The 14614-nt window shown below is 36.8% G+C and overlaps 4 protein-coding genes across 5 annotated transcripts; 1 reads left to right on the top strand and 3 right to left on the bottom strand.

Annotated features, from left to right (window-relative positions):
- Positions 1-2926: 2926 nt before the first annotated feature.
- On the bottom strand, positions 2927-3669 carry LOC111461452. Its single transcript, XM_023104973.1, has one exon. The coding sequence runs from the start codon at positions 3392-3394 to the stop codon at positions 3014-3016; it is 381 nt and encodes a 126-aa protein (XP_022960741.1). The 5' UTR covers positions 3395-3669; the 3' UTR covers positions 2927-3013.
- Positions 3670-4146: 477 nt separating this feature from the next.
- On the bottom strand, positions 4147-7612 carry LOC111461449 (mechanosensitive ion channel protein 10-like). Of its 2 annotated transcripts, XM_023104970.1 has the most exons (7): positions 7494-7605; positions 7340-7398; positions 5743-7249; positions 5525-5648; positions 5113-5406; positions 4839-5041; positions 4147-4672 (listed from the first exon to the last, which is right to left on the bottom strand). In XM_023104970.1, exons 3-7 carry the CDS (start codon positions 7155-7157, stop codon positions 4396-4398), a joined length of 2313 nt encoding a protein of 770 aa, XP_022960738.1. In that variant the 5' UTR covers positions 7158-7249; positions 7340-7398; positions 7494-7605; the 3' UTR covers positions 4147-4395. The 2 variants fall into 2 exon arrangements, with proteins under 2 accessions (XP_022960738.1, XP_022960737.1); XM_023104969.1 differs by having other exon boundaries at positions 5743-7398; positions 7535-7612.
- A 2592-nt stretch (positions 7613-10204) lies between these two features.
- On the top strand, positions 10205-10750 carry LOC111461337 (E3 ubiquitin-protein ligase EL5-like). The gene has a single exon (XM_023104834.1). The coding sequence runs from the start codon at positions 10205-10207 to the stop codon at positions 10748-10750; it is 546 nt and encodes a 181-aa protein (XP_022960602.1).
- A 736-nt stretch (positions 10751-11486) lies between these two features.
- Positions 11487-14475, bottom strand: LOC111461451 (vacuolar protein sorting-associated protein 2 homolog 1-like). Its single transcript, XM_023104972.1, has 5 exons — positions 14220-14475; positions 13258-13388; positions 12391-12495; positions 11941-12201; positions 11487-11839 (listed from the first exon to the last, which is right to left on the bottom strand). Exons 1-5 carry the CDS (start codon positions 14254-14256, stop codon positions 11702-11704), a joined length of 672 nt encoding a protein of 223 aa, XP_022960740.1. The 5' UTR covers positions 14257-14475; the 3' UTR covers positions 11487-11701.
- Positions 14476-14614: the final 139 nt, after the last annotated feature.

Below are 14614 nucleotides of genomic sequence, written 5' to 3'. Positions count from 1 at the left end.
TTTTGTTTTTTTTTTTTTTTTTTTTACGTGTCTTGATATCGGTAGGTCAATGTATTGTGTTACTTTTCTCACCCGCTTAAGATTAGATTTCTATTTGTTTTTTTTTGTTGATTCGTTTTTGGAAATTTGTGACTTAATATGTGAATTCTTATAATTGGGTAAGACTATTTTGTTAAGGGTGTTCATGGGTTGAGATGGGTCAACTTCTCCCTATCAAAAGTTATATACTGGGAATTGTTGTTGTTACTCTCTTGCTTGCTTATATAACGTCTCTTTCAAAATCTCTTTCTGCCCTCGTTTTCTAAAACCTTCTTCTTAAATCGAGGTTAGCGACTCGAGCATACGTTGTTTGGCCGTAGGCGACGTAAGAACAAATTGGCTTAGCTCACTTGTTGTTGGAATTTGCGATTGTGACAAGTGGTGACATTTTAAAACCTAACCCAACCATACTTTTTCTGGGTTTCATTGGTTCAGGTTGTTCAAATCATTTATTCAAAATGTTGCTATTAATAAAAGTAAAATGTGAGTTAATAAAAATATATTTATTTATTTTTAAATATTTAATTAAGATTTGCAGTAATAAAAGTCTTAAATTTTTTAATAAAAAATTAATTGTATATTTAGTTACATTTAAAAAAATTTAAGGTTTGTTGATAGGGGTAAAACGGGAAGGAATTAGGCTATTTTTCGATACAAATTGTATCTTTTTGGCGCCTTAAGTCTAAATAGAACTTCAGAACATTAAAGTGCGCCAAAAGGATTTATAATTAGATTTGAATTGGGCTATTTTTCAAATAAAATAAGGTGAAAACCCTAAAACGCCCCTGAGACGTTGTTCCCTTATTCCTATAAAAGCCCAATTTGCGCCACAATCCTCCACCGAAATTAGGGTTTCTGTAATTCCAAAACCCTCCTTCTCCATCTTGACAATGGCGGCCATCTTCTCATTTCTGCAATAATTTTTCTAATCCCCTTACCTTTCTCTAACGTCGCGAAACCACGGCGGTGCGAGGAAGAACAAAGCGACTCTCAGTTCTCGTTCACTGTTCTGCTCTCTCGCTCTCTAACTTTATCAATCTTTATTCATAGATGAATTGTTGATTCTTAATTTATTGTTTTTGAGTTACCACGATGATTTTTAGAGTTTCTACAGAGTTTGGATATTATCGTGTGAACCAAATTAACTTAGTATAATGTTTGTGAAGACGAGAGCGTTGTTTCTTCCCCAACGTCCCAAGGCTATTTCGATTTCTTTGTTCTGTTTTATAAGGATAAAGAACAGTCAGGATCGTATATTATAATGTTTAGGAATTGGATTACGAGGGAGAGGTTTGATGTCTCTTGCGTGATCTTTTTGCATACGTTCATGTTATTATCACTCTGAAGAGGTAGCTATTTTTTTACTATGCATTGAGATTTTATTTTACACAGTTTTCCACTCGAATTGCTGCTGCAAGTAATCATAAAGACTTCTTAATCTCATTGAAGTTGATTAGGTAAATCTACCAAATTAGATAATATATGCTATGGTTGATCACTGCTTGCAATCGATTGCCTTGACGTCTTACAAATATGTATCGTTTTCGTGCACTGAATATTCTTTTAACTATTTTTCTTCAATGATTGTTCTGTTCTTGTAAACAAGATGCGTCGGGGTTAAAATGGAGCATGACTGAAGGTTTGTTTGTTACTATTTTTGGTTCAATATTGTCATCTTTACAGCAGGTTGGTTATATTATATCAACTCTGTGTCTGAGGATGACGAAATGGAGTTCCTCCGTACCATTATCCTTTGTGAAACAATTTTGTTTTCACTGCGTAACACATGGGGGATACATGTCCACGGTTTGGAATCCCACAATTTCTTGATCCTTTACAGACTATTCAATGTTCTATGTAATCAATCATGAGGCAATATACTTTTGTCATCTATAAAGCAAATAGGAAACTTCTATGCCAAATTTGTGTCGGAAGATGACAACATGAATTGTGCATCCTCTATTCATTTTGAAGACTGGAAATCTCTTCCATTTTTCAAGTAGAGGTTGCACGAACACATTTCTAATGTATCTGCCCTTGAACTGGAAATCCTTTCTGAGACTTTGATTTTGTCTTGAGAGTTTTTTTTTTCTTTCAAATGAGCGATGTCATTATTGAGTGGGTAATATATTTCAGTCATCCATAAAGCAAATTGGTTATTTCTAAAACCAATTTTGTGTCGGAAGATGACAACATGAACTTTGCATCCTCTACAGTTTGGAAGGTTGGAAAATCGCTTTCTTCCTTCTTGTAGAAGTTGTCACAAACACATTTCTTCAAATGCCTCTGTCTGCACTTTTGATGTTCTTACTATGTTGTAGAGATCAGTTTCTTCCAAGTTGATATCAAACTCAAAAACGTTTTGAATAGTTGGCCCTCTCTTGATGCAACTTAGTAAATCACTTCAATTTTCTTCTACTCTTGGATGTACTTTAATCTCGTTTCATTTATTCAAAGAAAATCGTTTTGCTTTTGTTTGAATATAATTTATGAAGTAGGTTGATTGTTCATCTCTCTACATACTAGAATTCAAATTTTTGATTGATGGTATTTGATAATGTTTGTAGCCCTTTTCCTTCAAAACATCGCGTTCTTCCCTAGTAGCTTTCTGATTTAAATTTAATGTTATTTCAGTTGCTTGTCTTCTAATCTTGACTTCTCATCTGAACTTTTATCCGTAGTTAAATTTCATTGTTCCGTTTAATAATAGTTTTAATTTCCTTCTCATTTTGAACATCAAACACTTATAATTTATCTATATATATATATATTATGTATGTATATTTATATATGTATGATGAAAGCGCCATGGATGAATGGAATATTAAACAGGTGAGAGAGAGGAGAGGTAGGGAAATGAAGAAAATGATAGGTGAAAGAAGTTAAAATGTTTAAATCCATACATTTATTACTTTTAGCAGCTTGCAGCAAAAAATGATGGATGAAGATTAATGCAGAAACAAAGAATTACAACTCAACCACGCTTGACCGGATCGAAGTTGGAGACGCCTATCACAGCCCCCAATATGGCCACCACCACAGTTCCACCGGCAGCAATGCTGAGCAAGAAGTTCTTCAGCGACGGTGAGACTCCAGGTCCTGCAGCCTCTGCAACCTCCGGAATTACCATCGACGCCGTCAGAGCTGCGGCGGTTAGTCCAGTGATGGCCTTCTCCTTCAAGGACGATCGGACTGCGACGAGCCTCCCGCTAGATGTCGGCGCGGCGGCGATGGCCTTGCGAGACCTCGAAGAAGAAGAAGCAGGCAATGGATTGAAGAAGGCGTGGTTGGACAGTCTCTTGTGGGTGGCGTTAGTCAATGGCAGGGCCAGTGAAACTGTAGAAGTGGAAGCCATTGATATGATTCGAAAGCTCTGCGAATTTCCGGAATTGGGGATTTTGGTTTCGGAAGTGGGCCAAGGAAGTAGAAAAGCGGTGGAGAGGCGGAAATTGGGGAGATTTTGGGAGAGCTCGAAATCTTCATCTCTATCCGACGTGGCAACTTCTTTATGCCTTATTGGCGGATAGCCTTATCCTATTCGTCGTTTTTTTGTTTTATTTGTCTTTAAAGTGGAAGCCATTGATTAGATGTTACTTTTATTCTCTCTCTTTTTTTTTTTCTTAGTTTTATTTTAGATTAAATTACCAATTTAGTTTCTTAAATTTGAACTGTGTACCTACCAACTCTCTGAAATTCTAAAACTATCCTAAAAATTTAGTTTCAGTATAACAGATTTACACATTTTAAAAATATCAAATATAAAAACTAAAAAATGTAAATAATAAACTGTAAATTTAACTATTATTTTTGTTGGATGATGAAAGTCTCACGTCAGCTAATACATTTATAATCAAGAATACTCTCTCCATTGGAATGACTCATCACCATTTTGAGGAAACCCAAAGCAAAGTTACGAGAGCTTAGGTTCAAAGTGGACAATATCATACTACTGGGAGAGTTGTGTTATTCTAACAATTTTTAAGTTTTAGTTCTAACCATTTTCAAGTTTTAGTTCATTTTTGGAGTATGAAAAATGATATTTGTCTGTAATGTAAATCAACATTATGCAGCTTCAACCACAACAGTCCCCAATGGGTTGAAGATGAAGAAAGAAAGTGCAATTCATTTAGTAATCCATCCTCTTGTTTAGAAATTTGTTTAGAACAACTAACTAACGTTTTACAATTCCTTTTCCTTACTGAGATGCAGCTCAAATCAGAAACTACATCTTCTCTACCCCTCTTGTTCTCATGAAAGCCATTGAATCAACAGGACATGATATAGTCAGCCACTGTATTTGAGAGTTTATCTTAAGTAAATGAACAACAGAGCGGAAAGAACGAACCTTCATCTCCGTCATCTCCGCAAGGTTGTCGAAACCATGGGAGCTACTGAACTCAAATAGTTGAGCTGGACTTCTTGAGGTAGCAGATGATACTTGATGCCCAGATCTTCGAAAATTTTCTTCAGCTCCAAGACTAGATCCGATCTGCGACTGCTCCGGTCACCATAGTTCTGAAAGTTTATGGTGTGATTGATGTATAGACTCAGTTTCATCTTGTTGACATTCTCGATCTCCTTCACGATCACGCTGTGGTTCGGCCGCCAGAACTGAGGTTTGCTTTCAAGATATCTGAGAAACAATTCTGTTATGTCAAGCAAATGGGTGCTTTGAAATGATAAGGAACTAAAAATAGCATTGAAAAAAGAATCAGCCATTTGAAATGTTGTTTCAATCACAAGGCTTGGTTCTTTCTTGCAGTTGATCAACTAGCATAGAGAAACTGAATGAAACTTACGATTTTATTCTTGCTTTTAGGGCTCCAATGCTTTCAATTGATGTGGAAAAGTCAACCGAAAAGTCGATCGAATCACTCATTTCGGGGCTCCTGTAGAAGTTACTGATGGGTTTGGTGGCCAGAACAGAATTTGGATAGAAGATCTTCTCATTGTCATATCTCAAGAAAATTGTGGTTAAAATGTTCATTTCTTCAACAATCATCTGCAAGTTAGTATTAAACCAGGTGAGATTGATTCAATGGAATCCAAGAAATTCTGAGTTGAGAAAGTTACCTGAACACCATCTACAACACACCGATCCCCCACGTCAAATGGATGCATCACGAATACGAATATGATTGCTTCGAATATAGTTTTGGCAGTGTTACCAAACATGAAAACCACCAGTAGAAGCTGTGATGAAATGAAGACGAGTACTTGTGTGGTCAAGAAACCCATCAGAAGTAGCCATACAATGATAATAACAATCAGTACAAATGCAGAAGCAAGCCTGTTTAGCTCCTCTATGGCAGTTTTGGTGTCGTTCAATGAGTGGGCTAGCGACTTCCGTTCGATATAAACATTCACCTACAACATCAAAAATACATTTCTAAGGACCAGGTTTGTTAGTGGTTTGCTTAGAATTGTGCATTTGAATACAGGACCTCAGTTATTCTGAACAAAAAGATAAATGCTAAGGATTTACCAGCCAATTCTTAAGGGTTTTTCGCTTTATCTTCCCAGTCTCAACCCCTCCTTCAAACAATGGCAGCACATTATCAATTTCCTCCTTGTTCATAAAACGAAAGAGGTCCTCTTCATCAATATACCTAACCAGGCACGAATTAAAAGCATTAGTTAACAAAATTCTTTGAATACCACGGAGAGGGAAATTCGAGATCGTTCGGAAGATAAAATTCTCACTTGCTACCAGGTTTCGCAACGTTCCTGAAAATCTGGTAAGCTGCAGCACTTGCTTCCCATTCACTGTTAATCTCCTTGTCTTTTTGCTCACCCTCTTCCTCTTTAAAATTCTCTATTGTATTAGAGATGGTGGACAGCCCTGAACTCCTAATAACATTGATCAGCCCTCTCATGGTCCAAGCAGACACTTTTTCTTGCTTCATCTTTTTGAGTTTATCCACATCAATCACTTCTTCCTTCCCCTCATTCCCACCATCTCTTTCTTTCTTCAAATGCCTGAAGCTCAATTGCCCTGAGCTTGCCGCTCCCCCAACCCTCTCGGCCATCTCCATCAGTGGAGGTCCTGATAGAGTGCGCAGGATATATTGATGGAAGATTGATTCTTGAATCCGATCGAAGAATCGAGTGCATTGAAAAGATGCAGCTAGTATCTTCACCAACAAAGTTTTCACCAGCCATAATCCTGCTCCAATTAGCGAAGCAGCAAGAGCTCGTGTAACATAATTCAGAATCTCATTGACTTTCTTAGATCTTTTGATGCTTTGATCAAACAATAGACCCCACGCTAGAAGAACCAAAGCCAGCCAAATAAAAACTATAACACTCTTCCTCAGCCCATAGACAAAATAAAGAACCTTTCTCTTAAGTAGAAAGTTTCTTTCAATCAAGAAAACCAGACAATTGATAAACCATTGTGAAAATAAACGGCCACAGAAAATAACTAATACCAAAACACACCATTTCCACAGTCCTAATCCCCAGATCTCTTTAGTCAGCAACTTGTCTATTGTTAAGCTGGAAATTAAACACGCTGTTATGCACAAAAATGCAATCCATTCAATTACAACTGCTCTTTTCAATTTCTTCCTTGATTTTTCTTTCACTTTCAGTTCTGCAGTTTTGTAGACTTCTTCATCATCTTCCTCCTCACTTCCCGTAGATCCAACCAATGGTGTTCTAGGAGTTATCGGAGCAGACTTCAAAGATTCTTTAGGACTAGTCGCAGTGGCTATCTTAGCTGGTGAGTCCATCTTCGGAGAGCTAGAGAATGGTGAACCAGATGCTGATTTTGCTTGAGCATTTTCTTCCGCCAAACTTGCACCATCAGGACGAGGCGGCTCTATTAGCCTTGATTTCGGTTTTGAAAACGAAGATCGAGCAAATGATGGGCGTCGAACTGCCGATTCGACAGGAATTTTTGGAGGTTTCGATGAACTCATTCTGGAAATCTCGTGTGAAGGAGAGCTCTCAACCACGGATTGCGTGATTGCGCACCTAAGACTCCGAGTTTCTTTTGGCTCAAAATCAGGAAAAGAAGCAACAGAGCCATTAGTGAGACCATTCCTTGCATCGACTCCTTCTTCGCCATCCAAAATCCGTAAAACAACTTGTTCCATCCCTTTCTTATCCGCCATTTTCTTCTTTCACACCTCTAAGTTAACCTCTTACTAACATAACATTCTAGGTTCAACTTCAAGCCATAACAAAATTGCAGCAAAATCAAAACCTTAAATGCAACAGAAGCAGTACCAAAGTTCAAATCGAACAGATAAACATGGCTGGATGCCACATAAAAAGCAAGAGGAATATTCAAAACCTGGCAACAAAAAACTCTAGGATTCTGACTTCACACCGCTTGTCGCGCCTCGAAAATACCTTCAGAAAACCCAAGGAAAGTCAATAAGAGTGGCCACTTTCCATTGCTTTCAGACACGAAACTTAAACGAAAGAGAAACAAGAACAAATACGACTCTAAGAAGAAGAAGAAGAAGAAGATGCAGTGGTTGGAAACCGGTGAGAAAAACGGGGAACAGAGGGCGCCGCAAGTTCTTGACAAAGACGAACATGGAAGATGCAAGGAGCTGAGCACTGGACTGTTCCATTCTTGTTTCGCGGGTTTAATTATTTTTTTAAATAAGCTAAAATTAAATTACGAATTTACCCCTAGAATTTTAAAATATATATATATAATTAAAAATCGCTCCACCGAACTAATTTATTTAAATATCAGTCCCTATACTTTTGTATTTTATAATTTAAACCCCCAGAATATGAATATAACTTAATCCAAAATATTAATATTAAGTCAAAAGTTTCGAAATAAAATTAATAATTTTATTTACAAGTTTAATTTCTGAATTTTTATCTATTAAATTTGGCAATTTTTATTAAATAATTATTATAATTTTATGGGAAAAAAGCACACATATTTCCAAAATTAACCATAATTAAAATAACGGCAATAACTATTTTTAAAATTTTATTGAAAATACAAAATAATTAATTCTAAATAACTATTTCACTTTATTTATTTATTATTTATTTTTTTTATTATAGCTTTATGAAAAAGAAAAGGTCTGCCATTGGACCCATAGCCACGCCACCTGGCAAAACATCAATTTAAAAAAAAACATTTATTTTATTTAAAAGAAAAAGAAAAAGAAAAACACACGTGTGCCCTAATAATAATGTCGTGGATTAATTTATTCATATAATTTTATTTTTTCAAATAAAAAAAAAATCTCCTTTTCGGAAATAAAATAAAATAAAATTTATAGGTCATAATTTAAAAAACGGTAATATTATTTTTTTTTTGTAGGTAAATATTATGATACATTTAAGAGGGCAAAAAGGTAATTGGGTCATGGGCTTTTTAGTAAATTTCAGGCCGATTTGGACATTTATGAAATATGGACCTAATCTTCAGGATTTGGGCCCATTTGGCCCAAACCCGTTTGTCACAGGGCCAGCCCTCATGAGAAGCCAACATTGGATTGAAGGTATATACCAAAAATTAATCGAGCTATACTTATGTTATTTCTCGTAACCCTCTATTGGACTTCTTGAACGAGGGTCCCTCGGAGCGCCGTGTTATGTAGAGAGCCGGTGCTCCCACTTAAATAAATCACGTTTACTGGTATCCGAGTAATTCCTCCCGTTGCTTTTACTGCTCCCTTCTTAGTTAATGTGGGAGCAGGTCTGCCATCCACTAGAAAAGATATAGTCAACCAAACCTCTGATATTTTGGTTTGTCGGTGCTTCTAAAAAGAAGCTGAGTTACATATGAGTTAAACTCGGAGATAGAAGTCTAATTTCGTTACTCGACAGTTAAGTAAAACTAAGTTTATGAGATAATAAGTCTGATTTTTAAACCTATTGATTCTAATGACTAATTCTAGATTTGATCATTCAGAACTTTCAATTCAAAGATATAGATCTCGTATCTATTAAACGGTGTATTCTCAGAACTCACAAAAAAAAAGAAGGTCGACAACTGGGATTATTGATATATTTACCAATATACCCTTTTAATTTATTTATTGGTAGAGACTCTAACCAACTAAGATTATACTTCATAAAAAAATGTGACTTAATATATTATAGATAAATGGAGGATTGTCTAAACCAGTTGTACATGGTCTGAGTTTAGGTTGGGTTGACGGATTTTTTTGACCCAACCCAAAAGTTCGGGTTGTTGGATTGGTAACCCAACCCTCTTTTGTCGGGTTATGGTTAAAAGCAATGAGGATCCAACCCATCCCTCTTTTTTCGGGTTATGGTTAAAAACAATGAGGATAATGGTATATCATGGATATCTGGATACTTCTAAGTTTATATCAAATATTTTAAAAAGTATTTGAATTTTTTAAACAAAATTCAAATTAAATAAAAAATATATATATTTCTGATTATTTTTGGAAAGCGGTAAGTAGATAAGGACAAATTTTGTCAACCTTTCGCAATTATAAATTAATAATACCACCAAATTAAACTAAAGCCGGTTGGTCCTGTCGTCTTCGACCAAACGACACTTCATTTTAGAGTGGGTTCAACGTCACGTTGACCTTTCCTCTTCCTACTAGAGTGGACACAGAATACGACATGTCGTAATTCCATTAAATTAAATTGAACCAAATATCCACTTAATAAATGGAAATTTTCAGCCTATCGCCTCTGTTTTTCTTTTCCGCCATTAAAACGACAACCTTCCTCTGCTTCCCAAGCCTTCTCTAGCCCCTACTCCTTGTCGTTTTGAGACCAAAAAAGTTGGAATAAATCAATTCAATTATTAAAAAAAAATAATAATAATTAGAAAGAAAAATATGGGGTTAATGGATGAGTTTTTCAGTGGGATAATATTGGCCACTTTACTTTTCTCACAAACGCTCGTACAAATGGAAAGAGTATTTTTAATTATAAATCATGAATATTTTCTAAATTAGCGGACGTAGAGCTTTCATCGTCTAACATGGGTTTCAATTTTGTTTCTCTATCCTCTGATTGTACTCTGTTTTGTCTTCATTCTTTGGAAGCTTACAGTTTATCTCATTCAATGAATTAAAAACCTTCTTAATATTAATTCAATCCGCCTTGATTGTTGTTCTTCTTCTTCTTGTTCTTCCCAAAAAAACCCACAAAACAAATCTCTGTGATTTCTTCTTCTTCTTCTTCGGATCCAGAAATGAGTGATTCTGCTTCAAATTATTTTGCTCAACCAACGTCTCATCCAGCAAAATCAAGCCTACCCATGTTGTATTACGGCCTTGTGGTAATCGGAACGGCGGCGATTGTGTTAGTTCTTTACAATTTCATCGTTATCATGTGGTGTTCCGACAACCGTCGTGGCCGAGCTTCGCCGGCGCTGGCTGGAAGTTATGCGGAGATGGTGAATTCAAGCCGTAGCTTGCAGAGCTCGAATAGGAATTTGTTGTGCAGCTTTAAGTTCAAGAAGGGGTCTGCAGCGGCGGCGGCGGCCGAAGAAGAAGGGAATGGGAATGAATGTGTGGTTTGTTTGTCGGCGTTTGAGGAGGGGGAAGAGGTTAAGAAACTGCCGAGATGTATGCATATGTTTCATGCTTGTTGTATAGATATGTGGCTTTTTTCTCACTGTGATTGCCCCCTCTGCCGTGCTCCGGTGGCGGTGCCGGGGTTGAGCAAACGCCAAACCGCGGCGGAGCAACAGGGGAATTCAGGGCATGGGTTGCCGGAATCCGGTGGCTTGGTTTGAAACTTTCTTTGGGAAAGAAAAGATGTTCATAATCTTGAAATGGGTGGTTGGATTTGGAAAATTCTGATTCTCATCTGTGATGTTGTTTGTGTGTCCAATGGATGAGGATAAAGAAGACTTGGAGTTTTAGTTGGGGGTGTATTCATTAGGTAGGACCTCTAATTAGTGAGCCATTTTTTTCAATACCGATTTCGACTTCTCGATGAAGAGTACACGGCTAGTGTATAATTATTGTTGTTAATAATTGTCACAAAAATTTCGTTCATAAATATTTTTGGTACATTTTCTACTTCGATTCATGGATTTATTGGTTTCATATAGTTCATCTCCCATATTAGTACAGTCTCTCATAAAGATTTGTTTAACGTTGTTTTAAGATGTGAAGTCGTTGTCATATTGTGTTCAAGAAAAACTTTGTAGCGTGAGACTGTGGGAGATACACTTGTGTAAACATTTACATTTTTTTGTTATAGTGATTGTTTACCACCCATGATGTACGAGAATTTCTTCTCTCCAAATCACGCAAGTTTTTGTGTCTCTGTGTTTAATTTAAATTTGTGGGTGTATGAGTATGATCGATCTTACTCCCACTTTTGCTACAACAATTGATATCAGAGTATTGAAATTATGACATTCAACAACCGATATTTGGTTGTGACATTTAGAGACGCATTGAAACCTCTAAAATTATAGGGACTAAATTAAAACCGAACACGAGATAATTTAACCGAGTATGGAAACCAATATATGTATATATATACACAATATGTAAGACATTCGTAAGCTATATTTGAAGATGGTACATAAGGATCTCATGGTAACTGTAAAAAAAGCTTAAATTCCTATGTCTTTCATAATAGCCAAAACAAGGTCAGAAAATCATGGCAGTGGAATAAATGGTCCCTAATAAGGTCAGGTTGGAAAGGAACACAAGAAATGAAGATCTTACATTTACATTCTCCTTAAATTGTCGAGTCGGGCTTGAAGATCGTTGTCTATTCCACCGTCGTCGTTGCCTGTTGCTTCTGCTTGTGCAACCTTTGTCTTCGTCGCGGGTGCAGCAACAGCAGTCAATGGTGCGTTCACGAGCTGTTTAAATTGAAAAATGGTTAAATCAGTTATTCATTTAGAGTGAGGTTGATCCAATGCACCAGCAAAAGAAATGAGGTTTGCTAATGATAATATGTTACCTCTTGGTTCATGTTAATTCCTATCTCATCAAGAACTTGGCTGACCAATTCTTCGGTCTCTTCCTCTTCCTCATCCCCTTCCAAAGCGTCATCGATTGCATCTTCCATCACTTCAGTCATCAGTTCCATTTTTTCATTCTGTTTCATAAATTCTTGCATAATCTTCTGCAGGGATGGCAGGTTCATCTGCCGATTCATTTGTCCCATTGCCTTTGTCACACCTTTCATCGCTTCTCCCATTGCTTGAGTCGACTTCAAAGTCTAAAAAGGGGGGGTTTAACAAAAATCTTAAGTTATCAAGAAAAAGGTCACCACTCATAATATGTAAAGTGCTGTACAAAATATGAGATGTCAATACTGCAGCACATACGATCGGCATGATCGGCATGATCGGTATGATCGGTATGCTCTTGTGCCAATGGAATGAATAAGTCATGAAACAAACTGTACCTGAATTCTAAGGGATACGCCCTGAAGTTGTGATTTGAGCTTGTAGAATTTTTCAATCTGGTGCCTGGTCCTAACGAGATCTTTTGCCATCACTTTAACAGCTCCCTGCAATAGTAACATAATCATACCCAAGTGAGATGTAATTCTAAAAAGAACAATTGTGAAGCATATGAAGCGTGTTATTATGTTTTCCTCTTCTTTGTTTTAGTCTTCGACATTTCCATGTATGATATGCATCACCAAAGGAAACTTGTTGTCGAATAAGGAGAAGACGAGCGAAGAAAATGTGTTGAATGCATCCAACAACAATAAGATGATATAATGTAACGGCCCAAGCCCACTGCTAGGAGATATTGTCCGCTTTGGCCCTAACTTCACAGTTTTAAAACGCATCCACTAAGGATAGGTTTCCACACCCTTATAAGGAATGTTTCGTTCCCCTCTCCAACTGATATGGGATCTCACAATCCAGCCCCTTTGGGGCCAGCGTCCTCGTTGACAGACTGCTTAGTGTCGGGCTCTGATATTATTTGTAACAGCCCAAGCTTATCGTTAGCCGATATTGTTTGTTTCGGTCCGTTACATATCGCCGTCAGCCTCACGGTTTTAAAACGCGTTTACTAGGGATAGATTTTGAATGATTTGTTCCCCTCTACAATCGATGTGGGATCTCACATTTAAGCACATCTAAGATAAATACTTCCAAATATTAATGATTCGTAAAAGACTTCTCCTTCCGACTGTGATGGACAAACTGTCCCAGCTTCAGAAAATCACAATGATTAAAATTATGGAGTCACAATAAGAATGGTATTTTCACAAAAATAAATTGTGAAGTACGGATAGGAACAATTAAAGATTACATACCATTTGCCCTTGCTTGGCACTTTTCTTAATCTCTGCAATTAATTTCTTCTCTTGTGTTTGAAGACCTTGTCTCTCCCTTTCAATTTCTCTGATCGATTTGTCCAGCATCCTCTTATTTTCCCGGAGGAGTTCTGGATTGACAATAATGTACACAATATCAGAAGCCATAACATTGGCTACTACAATGAATAGTTTAATGGCAGCAATGCTATGTTAACCATTCCTTGTGTTGAATTAACACCAAACAGAGAGTCGGCGTTTCTATACTAATTCTTAGAACTCCTAACAATATTGAGATATGAACTTAATATCTATAGCTTTATATATGATAGTAATTTGTTGCTAATTCTAAGAGTTCAAACAGTGAAGCTAAAATGATTTATTACTTTTAATGCTTTGGCATCAAAGCCGTGATGCTGGACGCTTGATGCAGTTAAAAGATCAGTGGAAGACAAACGAACAAGGAAGAATTATAAATCAAACATAATAAATAATGCAGTTTGCTTATTGATCACAAGGAAACGGTGTAAACACCTTTCAACTCATCATGGCTAAATCAGTACACAGGGAAAAATGAAGCTCAAATTCTCATCACTGAACATTAACAAAGCATCTCTTCAAAGACTATCTACAAAGCCAAAATTAATTAGGTCCAGTGTCTAGAAATCAAAACACGAAAAAAGAGGAATCAAAACCATATCGACACTGAATCAGCATCTACATGCAATTAACATATTGGAAAACGAACTTCCCAAAGTAGGCGAAATGAAGACCTCTAACACCGTAGACATCATGATCAACTAAATTAAACCATAAACTCCAGAAATCAAAACTAATTACCTCACTACTAAATGCAACAACACCAAAAAAAATCCGCCAGAAAGAAGGAAAAATTAAAAAATTGAAAGCAGAGCGGAAAAATCATCAACAGAGAAAACAAAAATCCTGATCGGAGAACATACCTGCCGAAGTTTTCCGCTTGCCAAAGAATAAACTCATCGCGGCCGATCGGATTGAACAAAGAAAATCTGAACTGAAACGGTGGAAACGAATATATCAAAATCTCAATAAAGACGATCCGATCAATGGTCTTGGCTGTCGATGAAATGCCTGACTTCAATGGCGGCTTGAAGAAGGATTCTGCTTCCAAATCCTTTTCCTCTGGTCTCCTCAGAAACTTCCTTTACGCGGTATTGCAACGAAGAATTCTTCCACAGTAAGCAAAATATCCAAAAGTTACACGTCAGCAGAAGGGAGTAGGAATGATAGACCCCACTTTTACCTTAAATTCTCGTCTACTTTTTGGGCTTTAAGGCTTTTTCTTGGCCCAATGGGCCATGAAAGTCAATTAGGCCCA

The sequence above is a fragment of the Cucurbita moschata genome, unplaced genomic scaffold (assembly GCF_002738365.1).
Source record: "Cucurbita moschata cultivar Rifu unplaced genomic scaffold, Cmos_1.0 Cmo_Scf00025, whole genome shotgun sequence".
Taxonomy (NCBI): Eukaryota; Viridiplantae; Streptophyta; class Magnoliopsida; order Cucurbitales; family Cucurbitaceae; genus Cucurbita; species Cucurbita moschata.
Note: the sequence above shows the minus strand (reverse complement) of the source record. Positions and strands in the feature narration are given on the sequence as shown.

Excerpts from the sequence above, each read along its gene's own strand:
- LOC111461452 (XM_023104973.1), bottom strand. The coding sequence starts at position 3,394 with ATGGCTTCCACTTCTACAGTTTCACTGGCCCTGCCATTGACTAACGCC.
- LOC111461449 (XM_023104969.1), bottom strand. The coding sequence starts at position 7,157 with ATGGCGGATAAGAAAGGGATGGAACAAGTTGTTTTACGGATTTTGGAT. Across the intron at positions 5,407-5,524 it reads AAACCCTTAAGAATTGGCTG|GTGAATGTTTATATCGAACG; the intron begins GTAAATCCTTAG and ends TTGATGTTGTAG. Across the intron at positions 5,042-5,112 it reads GTGTTGTAGATGGTGTTCAG|ATGATTGTTGAAGAAATGAA; the intron begins GTAACTTTCTCA and ends ACTAACTTGCAG.
- LOC111461451 (XM_023104972.1), bottom strand. The coding sequence starts at position 14,256 with ATGAGTTTATTCTTTGGCAAGCGGAAAACTTCGGCAG. Across the intron at positions 12,202-12,390 it reads GCGTATCCCTTAGAATTCAG|ACTTTGAAGTCGACTCAAGC; the intron begins GTACAGTTTGTT and ends CCCCCTTTTTAG. Across the intron at positions 11,840-11,940 it reads GAATTAACATGAACCAAGAG|CTCGTGAACGCACCATTGAC; the intron begins GTAACATATTAT and ends CAATTTAAACAG.
- LOC111461337 (XM_023104834.1), top strand. The coding sequence starts at position 10,205 with ATGAGTGATTCTGCTTCAAATTATTTTGCTCAACCAACGTCTCATCCA.